At 33.7% G+C, this 24,985-nt stretch overlaps 2 protein-coding genes across 3 annotated transcripts; both read right to left on the bottom strand.

The window, feature by feature from the left end:
* Positions 1-9,746: 9,746 nt before the first annotated feature.
* Positions 9,747-11,631, bottom strand: LOC112290036 (uncharacterized). Of its 2 annotated transcripts, none has more exons than XM_024535924.3 (3): positions 11,138-11,631; positions 10,575-10,970; positions 9,747-10,402 (listed from the first exon to the last, which is right to left on the bottom strand). In XM_024535924.3, exons 1-2 carry the CDS (start codon positions 11,488-11,490, stop codon positions 10,649-10,651), a joined length of 675 nt encoding a protein of 224 aa, XP_024391692.1. In that variant the 5' UTR covers positions 11,491-11,631; the 3' UTR covers positions 9,747-10,402; positions 10,575-10,648. The 2 variants fall into 2 exon arrangements, with proteins under 2 accessions (XP_024391692.1, XP_024391693.1); XM_024535925.3 differs by having other exon boundaries at positions 10,568-10,970.
* Positions 11,632-11,779: 148 nt separating this feature from the next.
* LOC112290034 (EIN3-binding F-box protein 1) lies at positions 11,780-17,011 on the bottom strand. Its single transcript, XM_090254495.1, has 3 exons — positions 16,807-17,011; positions 16,422-16,630; positions 11,780-15,000 (listed from the first exon to the last, which is right to left on the bottom strand). The coding sequence occupies exons 1-3, from the start codon at positions 17,009-17,011 to the stop codon at positions 12,646-12,648; spliced, it is 2,769 nt and encodes a 922-aa protein (XP_090110621.1). The 3' UTR covers positions 11,780-12,645.
* Positions 17,012-24,985: the final 7,974 nt, after the last annotated feature.

Below are 24,985 nucleotides of genomic sequence, written 5' to 3' on the forward strand. Positions count from 1 at the left end.
TTATATTAAAAATTACGCAACTACTATGACCATTTATTACTACATCTACAGGAAGTGTTTCGTGAGTTACATCTCCAGAAGACAACGGACGACCATCTATGACTTCTACGTGTACAGGTTTAGTTTTTTGTATTAATGATATTCTATGACATCTAGCAAATTCTTCATCTAAAAAACAAGATGAGGCTCCTGAATCTACCAAGGCAGAGGCTTTGTAATTATTAGGTCCTAAACGCACATCTATTATAAAACAAGGAGATGGTTCTGAGGAGAGGATAGGACCTTCATTAGAAGTTGTACAAGATTCCAGCCGCACGGTCCCTATTGTAGCTGGACGTATTCGTTTTCCGACATACTGTCTTCTTTGACAGCCGTACTCCTCATTTTGTAGTTACGTCGCTTCTTTGGACAATGTTGAGCAGTGTGCTTAGGTTCTCCACAATATAAGCACAATCCTTCTTGTCGACGACGAGACTTTTCTTGCTCAGTAAGAGGTTTGAAACGTACCGCATCAATTTGCATATCCTCTACTTCTGAAGGTATGTGTTGAGGAGACGTCGGTGTTGCCATTGAATTGTAGTAACGTTGAGGCCCACTTGTGCGACTCTCGGATCGAAATTCAAAAAGTCGATTGTCGCACTTCACAGCAAAGTCAATTGCTTGACTCAATGTTTGAGGATCAGGTAAATTAAGCATCAATTTCTTTACCTCATATTGTAATCCGTAGAAAAATTGACTCACAAGTGCGGCATCATCCCACTTGATATCAGTTGCAAGTTGTCGAAATTGCGAAGCATATAATGTTACTGATCGATTGCCTTGTCGCAAAATACGGATCTTGTTGGTTGCAACACGAATTGCATCATGTTCTCCAAACATGGATCGAAACTCCGCCAAAAAAGCCTCCAGATTATCCAATATTGGATCTCGTCGTTCAAGAAAAGATGAAAACCATGACAATGCTGAACTTGAAAGAAGTGTACCAATGAATCTAACTTGTGACCCTGGAGTTGGATAGCTCTGGGGTTGAAGTTCAATCACTAGTTGGACCTGATTGATGAATCCTCGAAACTTGGATCTGGTACCATCAAACTTCTCGGGCAAGGCAACTCTCGGTTCTCTAACACTCGAAGGGTGTTCCATTCTGGGAGAAGGGACATGATTTGGTGCAGATGTCGAAGCAGCCCCAATCATCTCTATATCTTCACTTCCTACCATTCTTGTTGCTCCTTGTGGTGGTAAATTGAGTTGATGCATCGCAAGCATTAACTCCCTCAATTGTTCTTGCATCTGTGCCATTGCACTCTTCATTTCAACAAGCTCTGCCATAGTAGCACTTAGAAAAGAGAAGATGTCTAATAACGCTCAAAACAAATAGAAGAGAGGAATTGATAACAAAGAAAATACTAAGAACAATATCAGTTTAAAAGAGGGTAATCCGCAACTTCTAATGCGCTTATGTCTTATCAAGAAAAAGGGGTAATCCACTCTTAATCAAGAAAAGACAAAGCTCTGATATTGTAAGTGTACTCTTGTCAATCTGTCAAGGACAAGAACTCGATGAAAGCTAAAGAATAAGTGAGACTTTTCTCAAAAAGAAATAGGACAAAATAGAAATATGTATATTAAGAAAGAAACTGGAATGGCTATTGCCAAAATACAAGAAAACTAGAGACCCTTGAAACTAGACTAGAAGCAAGAAAGGAGTTGACAAGAGTGAAGAGGGCTTCACTCTTGCCTCTATATATACTATCTAACTAGAAGCCACGTGGCGATGTTCTATAAGACCTCCAATATATGTTGACTTTCTAGGCCACATGCCTTTGCTTGCAAGGCAAGTTTTCTATGGATGGACCACATAGTTAGCTTGTTCTTTAAGCTTCCAACATGCATGGCACATGGCTAACTTGTTGACCAAGTTTCTAACCTAAAAGTCAACTATAGACTCCTATAAAGTCAAAGTAGCGTCTATGAAGCTTCTAAGAAGCTTCTCTAGAAGATATTACACAATTAACCTACTTTTACATACTTTTATCTATTCATATAGGTAATTATATGTATGTCCGTGACAGGTAATAATGCTACCCTTTTAGAAAAAATAGCTTCTACTTACTTTATAGGGCCAAAAATAAGGCAAAATAAGGTAGATTGAAAAAATAAATGATATAGAAATCTATAGGAGAAAGTTAAGAGTAAATTCTAGTAAAAATTACTTAAAAAAAACTAGATGTTGATATCCGGAGAGGGCCAGTTATGAACCAGGGTCGAAATCAGACCCTAAGGCACAAAACCAAGCCTCGACGACGATTCCGGGACTCTTTGACAGTTCAAAGAATGGGATTTGATAGAAGATTGGATAGAGTTTCTATGCGCATTGATTTTGGGTGATTTGGAGTTGTTATGACTTTGTAAGAGCTTTGCAAAGTCAAGGTTTGTTTCGGATGACTTGGATTTTATGAAATAATATAGGATTTATGTTTTGGGTGATTTCAAGAGTTTTGTACTAGATCTATGGGTGAAATTTTGTGGGTTTATGGTTATAGTTGTACTTTATATTTGTTGTAAATTTGAGCTCGATCTAACGGTTGAATTAAGGAATATTGAGGTTTAAGTGGGTCAAGGTCTCAGAAAGTAGAATTTTAGGTCTAGAGGGGATTTTTAAGATTTTTTGCAATCTACTAGTTGGATTGGAATAAAACTTGTGTGAGAGGATATTAGACTTGATTTTCTATGTACATGAGAATTATGAGATCAATCGAATAATGCAAAGAAGAGATATTGGCTCTGGAAGATTGGCATCAGGATTGGAGAAGGAGGCTAGCCAATACACGAGTACATTTTTGAGGTTATCAGCTATTTGGTATTTCCGATCCTTTTCAAAATTTTTGTGATTATTTTCAACTTAGTTTTTAAGAAGTATGCAAAATTTGAGTTAAGATCAATGGTTTATTTAATAGTTATTGAGGTTTAAATCTGTTATAGGAATTACTAGGATTTGATTTAGGATTTGAATTAGGATTTGATTTAGGGTTTAGGATTTGGTTTAGGGTTTAGGGTTTGATTTAGGATTTATTTAGAATTTAAGATTTGATTAGGATTTGGTTTAGGATTTAGGATTTGGATTAGGATTTGGTTAGGGTTTGATTTAAGATTTAGGATTTAGTTAGGATTTGATATAGGATTTAGGATTTGGATTAAGGTTTGATTTAGGATGTGATTGGGGTTTGGTTTAAGGTTTGTTTTGGGTTTGATTTAAGGTTTAGGATTTTATTAGGATTTAAGATTCAATTAGTTTTGGCCTAAAGTTTGAATGAAGTTTAATAGGATTTTAACTAGAATTAAATTAAGATTGAATTGAGATGTATTTGAGTGATATTTGTGATCCTTCTAATATTTCTTTAAGAATTCTTATTGTTTTTTTGAAATTTCTTTGAGATTTTTTTGAATTTGATTAAGCTTGCTTGGCATTATTATGGTCTAATTAGAGCATTGTTAGTATTCTATTAGAATCAGGATTTTGTTGTTGCAATTTCTATTCTTCCTTCCACAGCCAGGTGCCTAGAGCATTCTCAAGCAAGACTTCACATATTACGATAGTGGACTTATCAGATGAGACAATATAATTTTTACAACCTTCAAGATAACATAACTAAGATAAAGATCCTCAAAAATGATATGTCTTTCTTTGAATAGATGGTGAGATACAATGTGTTTGATATTACAACCTTAGAGGTAAAAACAACACTTGATGGTATTCCAAATTTTATTAGAGGTAAAAAACAACACTTAATGGTATTCCAAATTTTTTATTTCAAAGAAGTTATAATAGCCTCAAAAATAATTAAATAACAAGGTAGTCTTTTCACTGTGGTATTAAACACTATTAATGGCTGAAAAGACCTATCAACCATCTTTGAAGAAAATAAAGATCAGAATATGTGGTAAATATAATTTGCTACATCTTAGACTTTTTCAACATATGAAGACCGCTACTTGTGGAACTCATCTCTAGAAAGGAGGGTAATATCACGGATATACATACATACCTTAATAAATATCCATATGATTAAGTAGAAGTATATAAAAGTAGATAAAAGTAGACTAATTTCATAATAACTTCCAAAGAAGCTTCTTAGAAGCTGCATAAATACTACTTTGACTTAACATATATTTGTAGATGATTGATAGGTTAGAAACTTAGTCAATAGATTAATCTTGTGTTGATAGCTTGCAAAACAAGCTTACTATGTAGCACATATATAGAAAAAATTTCTTGTAAGTTAAAATATATGTCTTGCAAAGTCAACAAGTTTTGGAGGTCATATAAGACATCACCATGTAGCTCCAAATTAAGAGTATATATGGAGGTAAGAGTGAAATCTTCTTTACTCTTGTCAATGTCTTTTTATTCTTTAGTCTTGTTTCAAGACTTTCTAATCTTCTTTGTTTTGGCAATAGCCATTCTAGTTCAATATTATATTATCTTTGAATAACTTTTTAATTTCTTTTAGTGACACAAGAGTGTATTGAGGATTTTTTTTTTTCAAGATTCATGTCCTTGATACTAAGCTTTTTTTTAATAATATCTATTGTTATCATGGATTATCTAGGGATATTATATTGGATAAGGAGATTCAATTTATATCAAGATTTTAGAGAATTCTTTTAAAAAATTTAAAAGTTGGCATAAAATTATCTTTAATTTTTCATTCTCAAATTTATGGATAAATAAAGTGAATAAACAAAGTTTTAAAGTAGTATTTGAGGTGTACCATTAACTATTAATAAAAATATTCTTTTACCATTAGAAAAGTTTGCTTATAATAACATGGTATATTTTTCTATTCAACAAATATTTTTTTTTATTAACTATATTTATCATCCATGACTATATACTTTTAACTTTGAAAAAGATCATAATTATATAAAAAAATATTTGATAAATTATTTATTTGAGTTACATATAATAATGAAGAGACAATTTAAAGAAATTCAAGAATGACAAAAGACCAATGTGGATGCATGTTACAAGGAATAATTTCAATTTTATATTGATAATAAGATATGATTACTTTATTGCAATATCAAGACTAGTTGTCTTTATGATAAGTTGAATTACCATAAGCTTAGACTATTTTTTATTTTTAAATAAATTAATTTAGTTGCTTATTGATTATATCTATCAAATTCTATAAAAATCCATCAGGTATTTCACATGTCTCTTCTTGAATCATACAAGACAATAGATAATAATCAAAAATTTGAGATAGAAGTAGTCTTAGATTCAAGGCAATACCAAAATACGTTGAAATATCTTGTTTATTAGTATAAATATGATATAAATGAATATATATAGGATCCAATAAAAAAATATTACAAATAAAAAAAGAATATAGATGCTTTTTATTGATGACATCTATTAAAACCAAGATAAAGAAAAATAAAACTTTACTATGAAAAAAATAAGATCCCAAAAGATAATATTCTAACTTCTATTTTTGTTTATAATTTTTGTATATTTGTGATATTAAAGAAATGGAGAATCAACAACTAACAAATTCAACTCAAAAGCTATTATTTACTAACTTATTAGACAAGATATTATAATTGTCACAGCTTTTAAGATGACGTAATAGAGATAAAGATCCTAAAAAATGACATATTCTTTTTCAAATATGTATGTCATAGACATACATATTTATTTTAATATTTATTTATGTGTTCAACTAGAAGTAAGTAAAGGTGAATTTATTTCATAATATTTTCTAGAAAAACTTCCTAGAAGCTTCATAGACAATATTTGGACTTTATATGTATTTGTAGTTACTTGGTAGGTTTAAAACTTGATCAAAAAGTTAATCACATATTGATGGCTTAGAAAATAAGCTAATTATGTAGCACATATATAGAAAAATTGCCTTGTAAATTAAAATATGTATCTTATAAAGTCAACACATTTTAGAAGTCCTATAGAACATCACCACATAATCCTTAGTTAGATAGTATATATGGAGGCAAGAGTGAAGCCTTCTTCACTCTTGTCAATACCTTTGTAGTCCTTAGTCTTGTTTCAAGACTTTCTATTCTTCTTATCTTTGGCAATAGCCATTCTAGTTTAATATTATATCATCTTTAAGTGATTTTCTAGTCTTTTTGAGTAATACAAGAATGTATTGATCTTTTAATTTTTTGAGGTTCATGTCTTTAATAATAGATGGTAAGATACATTATATTTAATATTACAACCTTAAAAGAGACTCTCAATATTTGGTGATTTTATTCTATTTGATTATATGTTTGGTGATTTTATTTTATTTTTAATAATATTTCAAATATTCTTTTTGAAGGAAGATACAAAGGCCTTAATAATAATGAAATTACAGGATAGTTTTCTTACCTTGGTATGGAATACTATTAAAAAAACATGTCAAGTCCCTGAAAAGAAACAAAGATTAGAGTATATGGCAAATATAATTTGCCATGTCTTAGACTTCTTTAATATTATGATGATCCCTCTTCATGGAACTTATTTCTAAAAATAAAAGTAATGTCATAAAAATATATATTTATATAAATAAAAAATACTAGATAAAAAAGAAATATAAATAGATTTGATATTATCTTATGGCAAAGCTTTTTAAAAGCTTTATAAAAGCATATTTGACTTTATACATGTTTATAATTAATTGGTAGGTTAAAAACTTAGCCAATAAATTAGCAATATATTAGACATGATATAAGCTAATTATGAGGCATGCATATAAAAAACTTGCTTTAGAAGTTAAGACATGTATCTCACAAATTGGACATGTGTTAGAGGTCCTATAAAGCATCACCATATAGCTTTTAATTAGATAGTATATATGAAAGCAAGAGTGGAGCCTCCTTCCTTCTTATCAATGTCTTTTCAATCTTTAGTCTTGTTTCAAGACTTTCTAATCTTCTTGTCTTTTATAATAGCCAATCTAATTTAATATTATACTATCTTTGAGTAACATAAAAATTTATTGATTGTTTAGTTATTTGAAATTGATGACTTTGACAATGTGGTATAAATAATATAAGTTGATTCTTCTTTTGTAGTATAGAAGAAAGTTCTTACATTTGCAAATAAGAATTTGATTATATTAGACTTATAACTTTTTATTTAGTTAAAATTTTTTTAATTATGTTCTAAAAAAATAAAGACTACAAGAAATTTAATTTATTTGAGGATTATATTTTTTATCTATAATGAATTTAAAATAATTAAATTAAAGAAAGATCTAATGATATTAAATATTTCAAAATAATTATAATTATTAATTGCTACTTCTATAAAAAAAAGATTTTATAGATAATATTTTTAAAAGATAAAAAATGACTATCTATGACTTTTATATATACATATTTGATTTTCTTGACTAAAAATATGTTATGTCTTTTAATAAAATAAATATCTAAAAAAAAACTAGGATTCTTAAATTTGGCAAAGTCGAGGTTTTTTAATGTTTTGGTTATAAACAAACATCTTTTATAAAACAAAGAAAGGATTCTGAAGAAAAAATATGACCTTTATTAGATATAATATAAGATTTTAGATGCATGGTTCATATTATAGTTGGAAATTTTTATTTATTTTTTTGTTGAATTTTTTTTTTAAGATAGTATTGAATAGTGTGTTTAATTTCTATATAATATATGTACAATCTTTCTTGACAACAATAAGTCTTATTTTGTTTAATAAGAAGTTTGAAACATATTGCATCAATTTTTGTATCTTTCACTTCTCAATGTATGTATTAAAAAGACGTTGGTATTGCTATTGAATTGCAAAAATATTAAGGTCTACTTGTACAACTCTCATATCAAAATTTGAAAAGTCAATGGTTACACTTCATAGCAAAGTCAATTATTTTGCTTAATATCTAAGAATTAAATAAATTGAATATCAATTTTTTTATTTCATATTATAATCCATAAAAAAAAATTGGCTAATATACAACATCATTTTACTTGATATTAGTCACAATTTGTTAAAATTGTGAACCATATAACATTATTGATTCATAGTCTTATTATAAAATACAAATTTTATTGGTTGTAACACAAATTTCATCATATTTTATCACATATGGATCAAAATTTTATCCAAAAAGTCTTTAAATTATCTAATATTAGATCATATTATTTAAAAAAGATAAAAACTATAATAAAGCATAAATTAAAATTAATATTTTAATAAATTTATTTAAAATCTTGTAATTGGATAGCTTTAGAATTGAAGTTTAATCACCAATTGTACTTGATTAATAAATTCTCAAAACATTGATTATGAGCCATCAAAATTCTTTAACAAGGCAACTTTTGGTTTTCTAATACTTTAATAGTGTTCCAATATAAAAGAAGTAATATGATTTAATGTAGATGTTGAAGCAACTCCAATCATTTCTATATCTTTACTTCCTTCTAATATTATTCGTCTTTGTAGTAGTAAATTGAGTTGATGCATTATAAGCATTAATTGCTTCATTTATCCTTGTATTTGTGCCATTCCAATCTTTATTTCAAGAAGCTCTACTATAATAATACAATAAAAAAGTAAATATCTAATATTGCTCAAGACAAATAGAAGAAAAGGTTTGATAACAAAGAAAATTCTGCAAACAATATTAGTTTAGAAGTATATAATTTGTAACTTCTAATATACTTATGTCTTATCAAGAAAAATTCGTAATCCACTCTTAATGAAGAAAAGACAAAGCTTTGATATTGTAAGTGTACTCTTGTTAATTTGTTAAGAACAAGAACTTAAAAAATGCAAATAAGTGATCAAAATATTTATTAAAGAAAGATGAAAAAAATAAATAAATAAATATGTATAATAAAAAAAATAATAAAATAGCTGTTATTTAAGTCAAAAAAAATAAAGACTCTTAAAACTAGACTAGAAGTAAAAAAAGAATTGATAAGAATAAGGAAGGCCTCACTCTTACTTTTATATATAGTATTTAATTAAGAGCTACATGTTGACATTCTATAGGACCTTCAATATGCTTCCAACTCATAGAATATATGTCTAACTTCCAAGACAAGTTTTCCATATGTAAACCACATGTTTAACTTGTACTACAAGTGGTCAATATGTATGACACATGATCAACTTACTAGCTAAATTTTCAACCTACCAATCATTTATAGACATGTATAAAGACAAAGCTGCCTCTATAAAGCTTCTAGAAGCTTTTCTATAAGATATTATTAAATTTATCTATTTTTATTTAATTCTATTTATTTATATTATCTAAATAATTATTGTAAAAAATATGGACATTCATAACAGCAAATCAATTTTACAAGTGTATGAAGAACTCAAGTATAATCAACTTTGACAAACTCAACTTTGCTACTACTAACTTCTTATTGTTTATATCCACCAATAGCTCCAATACCTTGTCCTTCTTGTTTGCTACCACTTCTAGTACCAAGTGGTATATGCCATTCAAATATATCTCTTATGATACCACAACTAGAAACTTTGCTTGGAACCAAGAATCAAATAAATTTGCTTGAATCAACCTTGATACATTTTTGATTTACAAATCAAAACTAAGTACAAAATACGAGAAAAAAAAAATTAAGAGAAATAAAATGAGAGAGAGTAAGGTTTGTGGGGGAATGTTGTAATATTAGGTCAGATCCCACTTTCATACCACCAATGAAATTTGTCTATCTAATGAATTGCATTCATCCTTGAAATCTACATATACATCTGAAAATACTTTTACTTACAAGATCAAAGATGATCTTTTGTTTAAATCTAGATCATGGGTACTTGAATGATCTATTCACAACAGGTACTTCAACACAAGTAGCACCATCACCAGGCTATCCATAGGTCCAACATTTGATGTATAAAAGCATTGAATAAAACCCTAGAGCGAAAGTCTATGCAAGTTCCCAGGAGCTGGCCCAACAGAAAACGTACGAATGCATGGTAGATCCGACGAAACTATCCCCTTCGACTTTCTAATCGCATGGTATATACGACAGTTTTGAAGAATAAAAAGCGGCATTTTCTCTAAATTAGAATACTAACCCCAATTCGGCAGTAACATCTGATAAAGGAGGAACTCTTCTCTTAAATTCATGCAGTAAACTGCCACTAAATGTGAAGCCGAGGGGACAATGACAGGAGGAGACGACGATGCTTGCTGTGGCAAAAACGACTTCACCCGCAGCTACGATGATGGACCACGCAGAGCAAGCAGTTTAGAAAAAAAAACATGCTCATCGCAAGTCTGTTCGTAATTCTGGTGCTCCTCCAACTCCGCAAGATCGCCCATCTTCATCTCCACAGTCGCAGCTATGAATTTTCTTCCCAATCAACACCATACCACCAGCATACATTCTCAATGTAACCCTACAAAACAATTTTCTCGGTTATTTTTCCCCAACGCGAACTCAAGGTCAACTTGTAAACTACTTGAAACAATTACTCAACTAAAAACTGCAACAGCATCTACACTTCCCTCTAGAAAGACATAATAATCGCTCTCCTCACTCAGACGGGATTCGATATTATTACTTCCTACTTTTAAAAGATGAACATTCCTTCGTAGATCAGCTCCGTGAAGATTCTTCAACGCCTGCCATTCTTCGGCCTCAATCACCAATGTCCCATGTGGCGTCGAGAACGCAATTCACGGAGCTCACCAATTCCCCCTGAAAAACGATGCGGATATAGATTCCACCGTGCAACAAGGATGTCAACTTCATGCCTTAGGTTCATCGACGACGGCATTACCGATGCGCAAAACCCGTGTGACGATATCCCAACTATCAGTGGGCAAATTGGCCACTGAGCTGGAGCGTTCCACCTCGTCACAATTGGCCCAGCGCAAGCACAACCATCTGATTTCTCGCAGCTCGGTGGACAACCTACGAGCGTTAGGGTTCCCCACCCTGCATTGTCATCGCGTGACGAAGGCCTGCATTCACCGCTCGAGATCTCTTCAACCTATCCATCCTCAACATCGATTTCGAAATCCCTTGAAAGATCACAACCCACTCCGGCAATGCAGATCTGACAACAGCCCCTTCAAACGCGTGTTCGGAATTCTTCTATTTACCTGAGATCGAGAGTGGTGAACATTACCAGTGAACGCTGTAGATCAACAGTTTCGAAGCTTCCATAGCATCTGGTCCATTACCGAAGAGTAATGTTCGCATCTCATTGATCCACAGACTTAAGATCCAGAAAAGCGTCAGTCTCTGAGAATGAGCGAAGGGTACCCGCGGATTGTACAGACGGTGCCGTGTGGAAACAGTTGGACTGCGAATCGCGTGCCCAGCTCCCCCATGGACGGCAAGGACCAATGGATAGATTACTGTGATGCACGACGAGAAAGGAGAGGCCGAGAGACGAATCGATATATAATATCTGCAGCACTGGAATAGCCTCCGAGTGGGAACATGGCTATGAACAATGGCCGGGACAGTGGACCCCATCAGGTACTCTCTGATCAAAAATCAGCTGTGAGGCGAAGAGCACAAAGTGCTACAGTTGCATTAACCATTGATGGCTATTCAGCGAACTTCACCAGCCACATAGGGTGCAGATATGAGCACGAAAGCCCTCCTCCCTCCAAGTCACTCTCGAGTCAGAACTTTGACGACATCGCCCAATCATGCACACGATGAGTATCTCTGAAGTTCTCTCCACCCCAAGAAGACCAAAACGACTTTCATGGCAGACAAGGAAAAGATTTGAAAAAATGGGACAAGTGAGAGAAGGATACACATTCAAATCCAAGTGACAATTACTCGTTACAAAGTGGGAAATGTAAGTACATTCTAGCGGTAGATGTCCTTAGGGTCGTTATCGTCATCGTCGTCATCATCATCATCATCATCATCACAATATTAAAAACTTCTTGGTGATTACACACATAATTCTATTCTATTCAGTTCTAGAGCTCTCACACTTCGGAACACAAAAAAAATAACTTGCAGTTGGGTCAGGAGATCCCGAAACATGCTCGTAGGAGAGAGAGCAAATATAATGCAATGGTGAGCTTCCGCTCACGTTCCCTAGACATACACTAACTCACGGCTACTAATATCTCCCATAATTTTTTGATACACACGAAGAAGCTGTGCTATCTAATTGCCATAGGAACAAGAAAAAATTCCTCTCTACTCTACCAAGAAGGTAAGATGAGGAAGAACTGGCAGCTCGCTGAGGCCACGTAAAAACATGCATTTTAGATGCAAGACTGCTCCTGTAACACAACAGACATCATCATAGAGATGTATGCCTGCAAAAATAGCAGTAGTGGACCTCAGGTGCACACATTGTTTGGCTCCACGCCAGCATCACTTCTGTACTTGAGTACCGTTCGGTATCAGGTTCCCGGCAAATCATCCGGCACTTTCCTTCCATGCTCCCCTTTGTTCAAGTAACAACATATAAAAACCATCGAAACCCCACTAAAATGGAAAATACAACCGCAATTATTGGCTTATCCGCCGGTCGGTACTATCTTCAACAAGAAAACCGCAAAAACATTTTGTGCCGCAAAAAAGTTCGAAAATGCAACAATCGACACCTACAATGTTGACGTTGTGTGCTTCCAGCTGAAGTGTTGCCCTGGAGGACAGCCATCACATAAGCTGCAAAGAGCTTACGAAGTCATCGCAAGACCACAGCTGGGACTCGAGAGCACTCAACCCCTCTCTAGAAAGAAGAGGACAATTTCGCAGGTTGAGTGCTCCGAGTGAAGGGCAGTAATCCTCGATCAAAGACAGGCTCTCATCCGTCAGATTGATGCATCCAGTAAGAGTGAGGCCCTGAAGCCACAGTCCCCGCGAAATAACCAACGATCGTAAACCAGAATCTGTTATAGAAGTTCCAGACAGATCCAGCTCTTTCAGTGAAGGGCAAGCTGCGGCCAACATCTGGAGGCCGCTGTCTCCTACCTGATAGCATCCATCCAGGATCAAACGCTCGAGATCCCCACAATGAGAAGCAATTGCGGCAACAACCACATCTGTGATGTTTTTACAGTTGGTGAGATTGAGACTCACAAGGTGTTCTCCACAACCTTCTATCACAGAGATGATTGCTTCATCGTTAAGGTCGACCATTTGACTCAGATCCAAATTCTCCAGCAAAGGACATCTGAGACACATCTTCACAACAGGCTCAACCCCTACGTTCTTGCACCCTGTGACGTTTAGAGTTTTCAGGGAAAGGCATTCGAGAGACACCTCATTAGCTCTTTTCTCCTCGTTCCAGAGACCGTGGCACTTTGAAAGGTTCAATGTTCTTAGATTTCCCTTGCCCTGGACAAGGGCTGTCAACACACCACCGTTCGTAATTGCATGACATCTCTCCAGCTGAAGACTATCTAGACAGACACAGCACTGCAAAAAGGATTGCAAGCCTTTATCTGTGACCGACTGGCACTGTGACAGAACACACAGCTTCAAATCTTGGCAGACTTTTCCAACCACCTCCAGAGATACGTCGGTCATTCCCGGGCAAGCGGTTATAAGCAGAGACTTCAACCGTTTCAAACCAGATCCCTCAAAAAACCCGATAAACCCCTCTTCAGTACACCAGCCAAGGTTTGCGAGCTTCATACTCGTAACAGATTTACAGTTCTCTCCCATCGCAATGAGTCCTTTGTTGCTCAATCGCACTTTTTCCAGCTTCAATTTCTTCAGCTTGTTGCACCCCAAAGCAACCGCGCTGATGCCAGCACTACCTACCATTGAACAGCTAGTGACAGAAAAAGAGGTCAACGATGCACTCCACGTACCCAAAGCCTTCAAACTAGCATCCCCAACGTTGGAACACGAGTCTATACTGACCGTGGAAAGCAAAGGACAACCCCTCGCGATTTCTTGCAAACCTCGATCTCCAACCATTGGACACTTCATTATATCTAGTTTCTGCAGCAACCGACAACCACTCCCAATCGCTGCCAAGCCAAAATCTGTGATGTTGTCGCAACCCCACAAGGTGAGAGACCGAAGCGCAGCACAGCAGTTTCCTATAGCTATGAGGCCGCTGTCGGTAACACCTTTGCCGACACGAGCAGGCCCTCCTGTGATTTTCAAAGCTGCAAGACCCCCACGTGCAAGTTCTCCAATCGCCACAAGAGCAAGCTTTACGTCGGTAACCTCTCTGCCTTCCAAAGCGCGAGAAAGTTCACCAGATGCCCATTGCGGCTGCCTCTGTACCCGCGGTTCCTCGTTTATCACCATGTCTACTTCATTACCCCACATATGCACTTCATCTGTGGCTCCCAATATGTTATCATTGGGAACCGCATCAAAGCGAACCTTTGTTACATCAGAAAACTCCTCCACTATATTCAGGCCTTTCTCTGCCGCTGGTTTCGTACTATTTTTGGCGGGACATGAATCCTTTCGGGTGCACCCTCCTTTGCACACAATATTAGGCTGAATCTTGAAGTCCCCTCGTCGCATCCGAGACTGTAGCATCAACCACCGCATGCAGACAGAAGCAGCAGCACATCGATCTTCTACCTTGGGTAAGAAACCAAAGATTTCCTGCAAGCATTCATCTGGCAAGTCGTTTATACGGTCCACTTGATCGAGCTCCGAAACTGCAACTAAAAAGTTAGAGTCCTCTATTTTACTTGATGTGCGTCTTCTTTTGGTCTTGGGCGAAAGTGACTGTACGAAGACTGATGCCGCGGTTCGATAAGAGGGTAAGATCTGCGGCACCGCATTGGCATGCATACCAAAGTCATCATCTCCTATCCACTCGGCTCGCTGGGGTGAATCTTCACCGTTTCCTTTGCTGAGGTAGAACCCATGGTAGGCACCGTCGAGGGCGCTAAACTTCGGCTGGGCGTAGAGTGTGCCCATTCCATCAACTGGTTTTCGAACAACGCACTGAGAAGCTCTCACAAAAGCTCTGATCGAAACCTCCTCTGCCGTCATGCATGCTGCCTCAACATCAGCGTTGCACATTTGAGTGAAGCCCTGTCCATGCAGGCAAGATCAACCCAAAACGTGAGCATGTTTCAGGATACAAATGGTGCATAGGAAACTACGAGAGCAACAGTATTGCATGACGAAAACCAAGTCACCGACGAACGAAAGGAAAGATACATGCAAATTAACAAGTAACGAATTTCAAGAAGCTTCTAAAAATATACTATATGTTCTAATAATTCGTGAAGATTGTAAGACGGCAAATTACAAAATATTAAATATATAGATATATTTGGATCCTCAGGTCCAGTGAAAATATGAATGAAAATCGGTTATGACGAACAACTGCAGTGCAGTGAAAAACCAGTCGGAAGGTGGAAGAAACAGAAAGGACATAAAAGCAGTGGCAAGGCATTCACCACCCCGGTTGACTAAGGCGGTGACCAAGCAATTCCATGATCAGTGAAGTAACAAAACTCCTAAACTCTGAACGTGCTAGGACTACTGCTTCGTGGCCACAAAGGGGAAAAAAACCCCAATGAATCACTTACGACATTATACTCGACACAATAATGTTTCACACGTACTTCTCTAGGTACTACCCCGTCTGTTCCAAAAACTAGGGTGCAAAAGGCGAATTGTCTGTGAGAAAGAATCTACTTAGACCTGTTGACGAGCTCCCATGTAACTTACATTAGCAGCGGAAACGTGTACACCATAAAAACACCTCGCGGTTATGACCTAGAAACTATATCTCAACACTGCTAAACGCATATCAGCCATAGCCCAGGTCATCGAATCGCTACGCTGGTTGTTTGTGTGCTCCTCAAACTATTACTTCAGCGAACACCTCTCGCACGCGCATTTCAAAGAAAATATTCCTACTTTCGGAAGTCACGCGAAGAACCCCCTGGCTTCATCACCCTCGAACCCGCTCCTACAGCTACCCTCGTTCGACCAGCCACAAGGCGGAGTTGAAACACTACCCCGAGCACAATGTGAAATTGGCTACAAAAGATTCGAAGGGAACCCGTCTCCACGCACGACTACTTGCCTCAAAATCTACTTTCTCGAGACCTTTACCGAATTACACATCATCCTGTCCGTCGTCCCGTCATTCGTTGCATCCATGCCCTCCCAACCTCCCAGAGCAACGTCCATCGATACAGAACACATCCAATTCAGGACCAAGAACATCACTCACAATACACCTATCCTCTGAAAACCCCAGAGCACTTCGACAACCACTCCACCACCCCTGTGATAACTCTGGATCCAACAACCCGTCTGCGACGCCACACACACACAATACATGCCGCCGTAACCACTCCCCCAATCTGTACACACACAAGGACATCTACTCCGCTGCCACCATCCTAAGAACAGAGCAACCTCAACCACGGAAGACTCCCCCCGGACGAGTCGGTCACAGACCACACCACCACACCTAACCGGCGCAGAGCATGCACCTGAAAGCATGAATGAACCCGCGCGATGTACCTTCTCTCCGCCCTACCCCTCCTCCTGTGCTCCAGCACCCGGCTCCACTTCCACCTCCTCTTCCTCCTCCTGCTCCCCCTTCCAGCACACCTACAGACAGACACTGCTCCTCCTCCTCCTCTGCTCCTCCCCTTCCCTGAATCTCGCCTCCGCTTCCCTTCTTCCTTTCCCTTCCCTTCTGAGTAATAAAAAAAAAAAAAAAAAAAAAAACTGCAATGATGCAGGTATCACTACAATATCACTCACGCACAGCGAGGAACAGACCCCCTTGACCTAGACTAGCTGGCTACCATCCAAAGCTAGAGCCATAACTTAAGCTAGCTGCAGTTCATATTCCCCCCGTCCCTCCCTCGCCTGTCAAATGCATCTTCTCGCCACCGGACATGCGGCTCCCCTCTCCCATGCCGCCTCCGCCGAACCCCCCTCCGATTCGCCTTTCGTAGGCCCGGATCCGAGCCACCGAGGGGAGCTGCACCCGGACTCGGGGGGAGGGGGGGATGCACTTGGATGAACAAGACGAAACCACACTCACGGATGGACTGCCCCGCGACCGATCCATCAGCCCCCCTCATCTCGTCCGTCCGTCCGTCCATGGCGACGAAGCGAGACACATACTACTTCTATACAACTACCGGGGGCGGGTCGCGTTCACACAGGAACCTGCTTTTCGGTGGGTCGTTCCTGCTATTGCCTGCTGACGCGGACCCCGCGTCGGTCAACCAAAAAACAAAACGATTCGCGGCTCCAGTTTCCTCGAGTGCATCCATTCATTCACCCACGCATTTATCCATTCATTGATGGGGGAGGGGGGCAGCACTTGTGGGCACAGAAGGCGTGGGACAGCTTCTACTGCTTATTCTGCTTCTGCTTCTTCGTCGCCTCTCCCCCCTCTTCGTTTGCTTGCTGGATGGCTGGCTGGCTAGTGTTGGCCCCCCCTTCCTTCCTTTCCTTTTCCTTCTCTATTATATATTAGAGCCTGTCCTCTCCATGTTAGGTGCGTGCTTCAATCATGGTCACGTACGCTGCTCTGGCCTGGCCCCTCTATAGATGGATGACTGACTGGGTGGATGGATGGATGAATGTATGAATGCATGGATGGATGGCTGGGTGGTGGATTGTGGATGGACGAATGGTGAATGTTGAATGATGAATGGAATGAATGGTGAATGATGGATTCATGGGTGGTGGACGATGGGTGGATGGATGAATATGTGGGATAGATGGTGGATGGATGAATATGTGGGATAGATGGTGGATGGATGAATATGTGGGATAGATGGTGGATGGATGAATATGTGGGATAGATGGTGGATGGATGAAGTGATTGACGGATGAATGGTGGATGGATGAAGTGATTGATGGATGAATGGTGGATGGATGAATTGATTGACGGATGAATGGATGTGGCGCTCGCCCTGATCTTCCCTTGGCTAGTAGATGAGCGTGGGAATGAATACTGGTTGCGTTGGCTATGTACCCTTGAGAACGGGACTGGTACACGTTGGATTGAATGTGAGTGAGTAATGGTGGAGTAGAAAAGCTATGTTTCTTTGGAAGGAACATGGGAGAACAAAACACAACAAAAAGCATCTTTGATGAAATCAATGGAAGTTAAGTCGTTTTTTGTCTGTATGGTGCTCATTTTTGCCTTCCAAATTTGTACGGTGTGTCATAAACATATTTTCATTCGTTAATTATTCTCATTGAAAAAAAAAAAATTGATACTTCAATCATTCGTGATAAAAAGAAATCTGATTTTAACTGAGATGTTTTTAATCATCAAATTTCAACCTGCTCGATTTTGTAAATAAAAAAAAAAAAAAAAACAAAAAAAACAAAAACAAAAACAAACAAAACAAAAAACAAGTCACTCCCATGAAATGTGTGTATTGTATAAAAGATAAAATCAAAGATGGATCTTTACCTTGTTTTGTATTTTTTTATATTTTATAAGTGAATAATAATTTTGTGTAATCAATAAGATTAGGAGGAGGAGTTTGAGTTAATGAACTATTCTTGTGTCTACATGACATGCTTTGAACGTGTAGACATGTAAAAAATTATATTTGTTTATTTACTTATTTTAAAAAATCAATAAATGTAGTTTTAAAATAAAAAAATTGCATTAAAAGAAGCGTACAAAAAGATCACTGCATTTTTACAAATGCAAAAAAGAATGATAGCAAAATACATACATCAAAAGTTAGAAATTTTAAATAATTTCTTTATAGTTTAAAAATAGATAATTGGAATTTTAAGTGTTTTGCACATGATATTCAATTATAAAAAAATTATGTGATTCTTCTAAGTTTATTAAATAAATCTATAAACCTATGTTGCAGAGAAAAACGTATTATGCAAACCCAAAATTTAAACCTATAGTTAATGACATAAAATAGAATTTGAGAATAATGTAACTAATTATTTGATAAAAAAATTACAAAAATAAGAAACAAGTTAAGTAAAGAAACTAAAATATATATCCAAAACATTTCAACATAATAGTAATATTAAAAAATTAAATAACATAAAGAAATCAACAAAAAAAACACATATAATATACACATTAATCACAAAAAAATTGCTCATACTATAATATAGTTGAAGAAATGACTTGAAAAATAATAATAAAAAAAATAAATTTCAAAAAAAATCAAAAATACAAAATCATAATTTCAAATATATGTCAAATAATATATATTCACTACATAAAAAATTAATAATTTATTTTTAATTAACACATTTAAATAATTAAAAACTAAAATAAAAATATTATTAAAAAATAATTTACATACAAATATAAATATAATATTTTTAAAATAAAATTAAAAGATATGAAACTAACTTTAAAAAAAAAAATTGTATGATTGCTATCCATATTAAAAGTAAGTATAACCTAAAAATTGATCCTTTTTATATTCATTTACACAACACAAACCACATATTAAAATTGTTACTAAAATTTAAATACTTTAAGGTTATGTTGAAAAAAATTATTTTAAAATTTTAAATCATTACCTTTTGAATAAATTGTTTTCTTTTCGGGGTACTTAATCTGCTAGAAATTCTAAAAATCCATGTCGATATTCAAAAACCTTCATACATGTTTTTAATGATTTTAATTATTTTATTTTATTCTTTTCAATCATTAAAAATTCTTAATTTTAGTATCATTTTAAAAAATTAGGGTTTTGAAATTGGTATAAATTGAGATAAAAAAAATCTTTTAAATAAATTTCAGACTTTATTTGATTACTTAAATATCATATTAAAATTAAGGTGTGAATTTTTATTTTTATTTTTATTTTTTTTAATCTTTTTACCTCTTCAAGCTTACCTACTAATACAAAATAATTGATCTTCTAGGCTGTATTAGTATTTAACTAAGATAACTAAAGCACCTCTTTTCTAACAAATGGAACCTAAAACCTTATTTAGCAAAAAAAACAAAACAAAACAAAACAAAAAAAGAAGATAAATTTTTTAGATCATTTTTAAGAATAAGAGTATAGAAAAAAATAAGAAGATATTACATTATTCTAAATTTGAATCAAAAAACATGCAAACCTCTAAGATGCAATTATTTTTAAATATTCACACACTCATACTCTTTTGGCATTTAATTCTCTATTCCCCTTTTCTAAAAGACATAAAAACTCTTGAATCAAATACTTACTACATAATAAGTATTACAAACAAAAACAAAAAATGACATTACAATTAATATGTACTTTAAAAAAAGAAAAAATAATTTTAGATATTCGAAGCTATTAATTAGTTATTGGACTTTGGATTAATTAAAACTAATTTTCAAGGATAAAACTACTTAAAATTAATAACAACTGTAGATAGAGAGATAAAAATGGTTTGATGAAGTTTTTCTTTTCTAATATCAAGAAACAACTTATGTTATTAAACTACGATTTTTATTTTTTCTTCGCTGAATTTCGTAGTAAAAAAACTTAATATTCTACTGATTTCTCATCCTACCTATCTATTCTATAACTTCTATTTTAAATTAAAATTATAACTCTTAATGTAATAGATTATTAGCATAATTTTTTTATTTTCTTAAATATTTTTATTTGATACAATCTCTCAATGAGAGTTCTTCTCATCTTTATATGTAATTCGATTTAAGAAAATTTAATATATATATATATATATATATATAGATATAGATATAAAAAAAAATGCACTTATATAAAGCTTATGTAACATGAAAAATCACAGTAATTTAAACTAATTATTTGGTTCATGTTACCAAAACAAATCTTAGAAATTTAACAAAATAAAATTATAAATTGGGTAATATAAGAAAAAAATAAGAGAAAAAAATTACCTTATTACAATAATAACAAGATAATTGATTCTTGAATAATAAGTATACAAAAGCATATTTTAAATAATAAGAAAAACATTCAAATTAATTAAAGATTAATTTTTGAATGTATTTTCTATATAAAAAATTATACAAATTTTTTATGCCATTTCTAAAAAAATAAATATTCTTGGTAAAATTAAATAGATATGTTTCATATACCTCAAATTATTATAGATACATGATCATAAATGTAGCTTAATGTAATAATTGTTCTATCTTCTATATGATAGATAAAACATGTAATTTCATTATGAATTTTTAATATGTCTTAAAATACATAACTATTTTTTAGAAATTAACACGATTCTAATTTCTAAATCAATAAATGTATGTTTAATTTTTTATGTAATTATAATTTAATTACAATGACTCAAGCTTATATTCTATATCTTCATATATATTAATAATGTTAACAAAAATTTTGTCTTGTATTTAATAAAATTAGAATTTATTATAATATAATATTTAATAAAAAATCAAAATTAAATAATAAAATATATTATTATTTTTAATTATTTCTATCATAATATAAATTACTAATTTTTTTTTGATTTTTGCAAAATCATGAATAAGTACTTTATATCAATATTAAAATAATATATTTAACAATAAAAATATTTAAATATTATTTAATAATAGAAATAGAAATAATTCTTTGGTATTTAATATATATTTTTATACATAGAAATATTTTTTTAAATAGAAAATTAACAAGATAATTTTTAATAAATATTTTTTATAAAAATTTATTATCTATCATAATAATAATATTAATTAATTTTATAAAATATTAAAAATATTATTTTAACAAGATAAATAGGAACTCTAATATTTACACAATATCAAAGTCATGGATCTATATGTAATCTTAAAAAGAAAATATATTTATATGACACTAAAAAATGTGAAAGAAGAAGTAAAAATTATAATCTAAAAAATATAATAATTTTTTTTTAAAATATAATAAAATTAGAAAATTTTGAATCAAAAATTGAAACATTAAAAAATGTTACTAAGACCACAGATGGTTTTAATCTTGCTTCTATAAATATTAATCAATAAGATCTTATAGAAAGACTACAAAGGTTGTAGTATAAGTATTCAAATTGTAGGTTGCTTCCAATATAACCTCTTCAAAGTAAAAAAAAACTTAAAGGATAAGTTTTTTGAATCTCGTGATAAATATAAAAGAATCCAAAGGTCTAATCCATATCTACAAAGATTCTCTAAATTATCAACTAATTATTAATTTTATATTTGTAATAAAATTTTAAGTATTATTCTTTGAATTTATTTTTTATTTTTCTATATCTTATTTTTGATGATTAGAATTTAATTTTGAAGCTTTAAATTTGAAAAAAAAAAAAAAAAAAAAAAAAACTTACTTACAAGATTTTTAGACATCTTTTATTATCATAGAGATGTATATTTATTTCAATGATTACATATATGATTAGGTAGAAGTAAGTAAAAATAGACTAATTTCATAATATCTTCTACATGAGCTTCCTAGAAGCTTCATAGATATGGTTTTGACTTTACACATGTTTATAGTTAATTAATAGGTTAAAAACTTGATCAATGAGTTAATCTTGTATGATACATATTGGTAGCTTGTGGAACAAGCTAACCATGTGGAACACATATAAAGAACTTATCTTACAAGTTAAGATATGTATCTTGCAAAGGCAATATGTATTAGAGGTCTTATTGAACATTGTTAGTATCTACTAGTTAGATAATATATATGGAGGCAAAAACGAAGCTTTTTTTTATTCTTGTCAATGCATTTTTAGTTTTAAGTCTTGTTTCAAGACTTTCTAGTCTTCTTATCTTTGGCAATAGCCATTCTAGTTTAATACTATACCATCTTTGAGTAATTATATAGTCTTTTTAAGTGACATAAGAGTGTCTTGATCTTTCAATTTTTAAAGATATACATCTTTGATATTTGTATGCAAACTCTAATATCACATTAGCTCAAATATTTTTTAGTGTAGCCTTAATTTAAAGATATCTTTAATATTCAATTCTTGATTATTATCTATTTTGATATGTGGAGGTAGTAATAGATTCATTTTAAATATATTCATTATAATGTAAGATTCAATAAAAGATAAATTTAATATAGTTTGAATCAATATTAATTATAATAGCTATTATATTTTAATATAAAAATCCTAATATAATGTCACGGCCATAATCATGTAAGCTAATAATTACATATAGGAATAGGTAGAAGTAAGTAAAAGTAGATAAAAGTAAGTTAATTCTATAATATTTAATTTAGAAGCTTCCTAGAAACTTCCTAGACGTTGCTTTGACTTCATAGGTGTCTTTAATTGACTTTTTGGATTAGAAACGTGGTCAACAAGTTGGCCATGTGCCACACATGTTGTTAGCTTGAAGATTAAGCTAACTATGTGGCCCACACGTAGAAAAACTTGCCTTGTAAGTCAAGGCATGTATCCTACAAAGTCAACACATATTGGAGGTCCTATAGAACGTCGCCACGTAGCCCCTAGTTAGATAGTATATATAGAGACAAGAGTGAAGGCTTCTTCACTCTTGTCAACTCCTTTCTTGCTTCTAGTCTAGTTTCAAGGGTCTCTAGTTTTCTTGTCTTTTGGCAATAGCCATTCTAGTTTCTCTTTTCAATATACATACTTATTATTCATATTTTGTTACTTTTCTTTGAGTGAAGGCTTACTTGTCTGAACTGTTTTTTCATCGAGTTCTTGTCCTTGACAGATTGACAAGAGTACACTTACAATATCAGAGCTTTGTTTTTTCTTGAGTAAGAGTGGATTACCCCTTTCTCTTGACAAGACATAAGCGTATTAGAAGTTTGCGGATTACCCACTTCTAAACTGATATTGTTCTTAGTATCTTCTTTGTTATCAAGTCTTTCTTTTCTTTTATCTTGAGCAATATCAAACAAATTTTTCTTCTTAGTGTCATTATGGCAGAGCTTGTTGAAATGAAGAGTGCAATGGCACAAATGCAAGAGCAAATGAGGGAGTTAATGCTTGCGATGCATCAACTCAATTCACCAACACAAGAAAGAACAAGAATAGCAGAAAGTGGGGATATAGAGATGATCGAAGCTGCTTCAACATCTACAACAAATCACGTTCTTTCTCCAATTGTACAACACCCTATAAGCACTAGAGAACCAAGAATTGCCTTACCTGAGAAATTTGATGGTACGAGATCAATGTTTCGAGGGTTCATCAATCAAGTACAATTGGCAATTGAACTTCAATCGCAAAGCTATCCAACTCCAGGATCACAAGTCAGGTTTATTGGCACTCTACTTTCTAGTTCTGCATTATCGTGGTTTTCGTCTTTTTTTGAACAACGAAATCCAATATTGGACAATTTGGAAGCTTTTTTGGCGGAGTTTTGATCTATGTATGGTGAACACAATGCAACTCGTGTTGCAACAAATAAGATCCGAATTCTGCGACAAGGAAATCGCTCAGTAACAGTGTATGCTTCATAATTTCGACAACTTGCAATTGACATCAAGTGGGATGATGCTGCACTCATCAGTCAATTTCTTTATGGATTGCAATACGAAGTAAAGAAATTGATGCTCAACTTACCTGATCCTCAAACTTTGAGTCAAGCAATCGATTTTGCGGTAAAATGTGATAATCGACTTTTCGAATTTCGATCCGAGAATGATTCACGGGAACCTCAACGTTATTACTCAATGGCAACATCAACATCTTTGCCAAACGTACATTCGGAAGTAGAAGACATGCAAATTGACGCAGTACGTTTTAAACCCCTAACTGAGCAAGAAAAGATTCGTCGTCGTCAAGAAGGATTATGTTTATATTGCGGAGAACCTAAGCACACTGCTCAACATTGTCCAAAGAAAAGACGCAACTATAAAATGAGGGGTACGACGGTCAAAGAAGACAACATGTCGAAAAACGGATTCGTCCAGCTACAATAGGGACCGTGAAGCTGGAACCTTGTACAATTCCTAATGAAGGTCCTATCCTCTCCTCAGAACCCTCTCCTTGTTTTATAATAGACTTATATTTAGGACCTAAGAATTACAAAGCCTCTGCTTTATTAGATTCGGGAGCCTCAGCATGTTTTTTAGATGAACAATTTGTTAAAAGTCGTAAAATA

Source organism: Physcomitrium patens, chromosome 12 (genome assembly GCF_059467195.1).
Source record: "Physcomitrium patens ecotype Gransden chromosome 12, ASM5946719v1, whole genome shotgun sequence".
NCBI lineage: Eukaryota > Viridiplantae > Streptophyta > Bryopsida > Funariales > Funariaceae > Physcomitrium > Physcomitrium patens.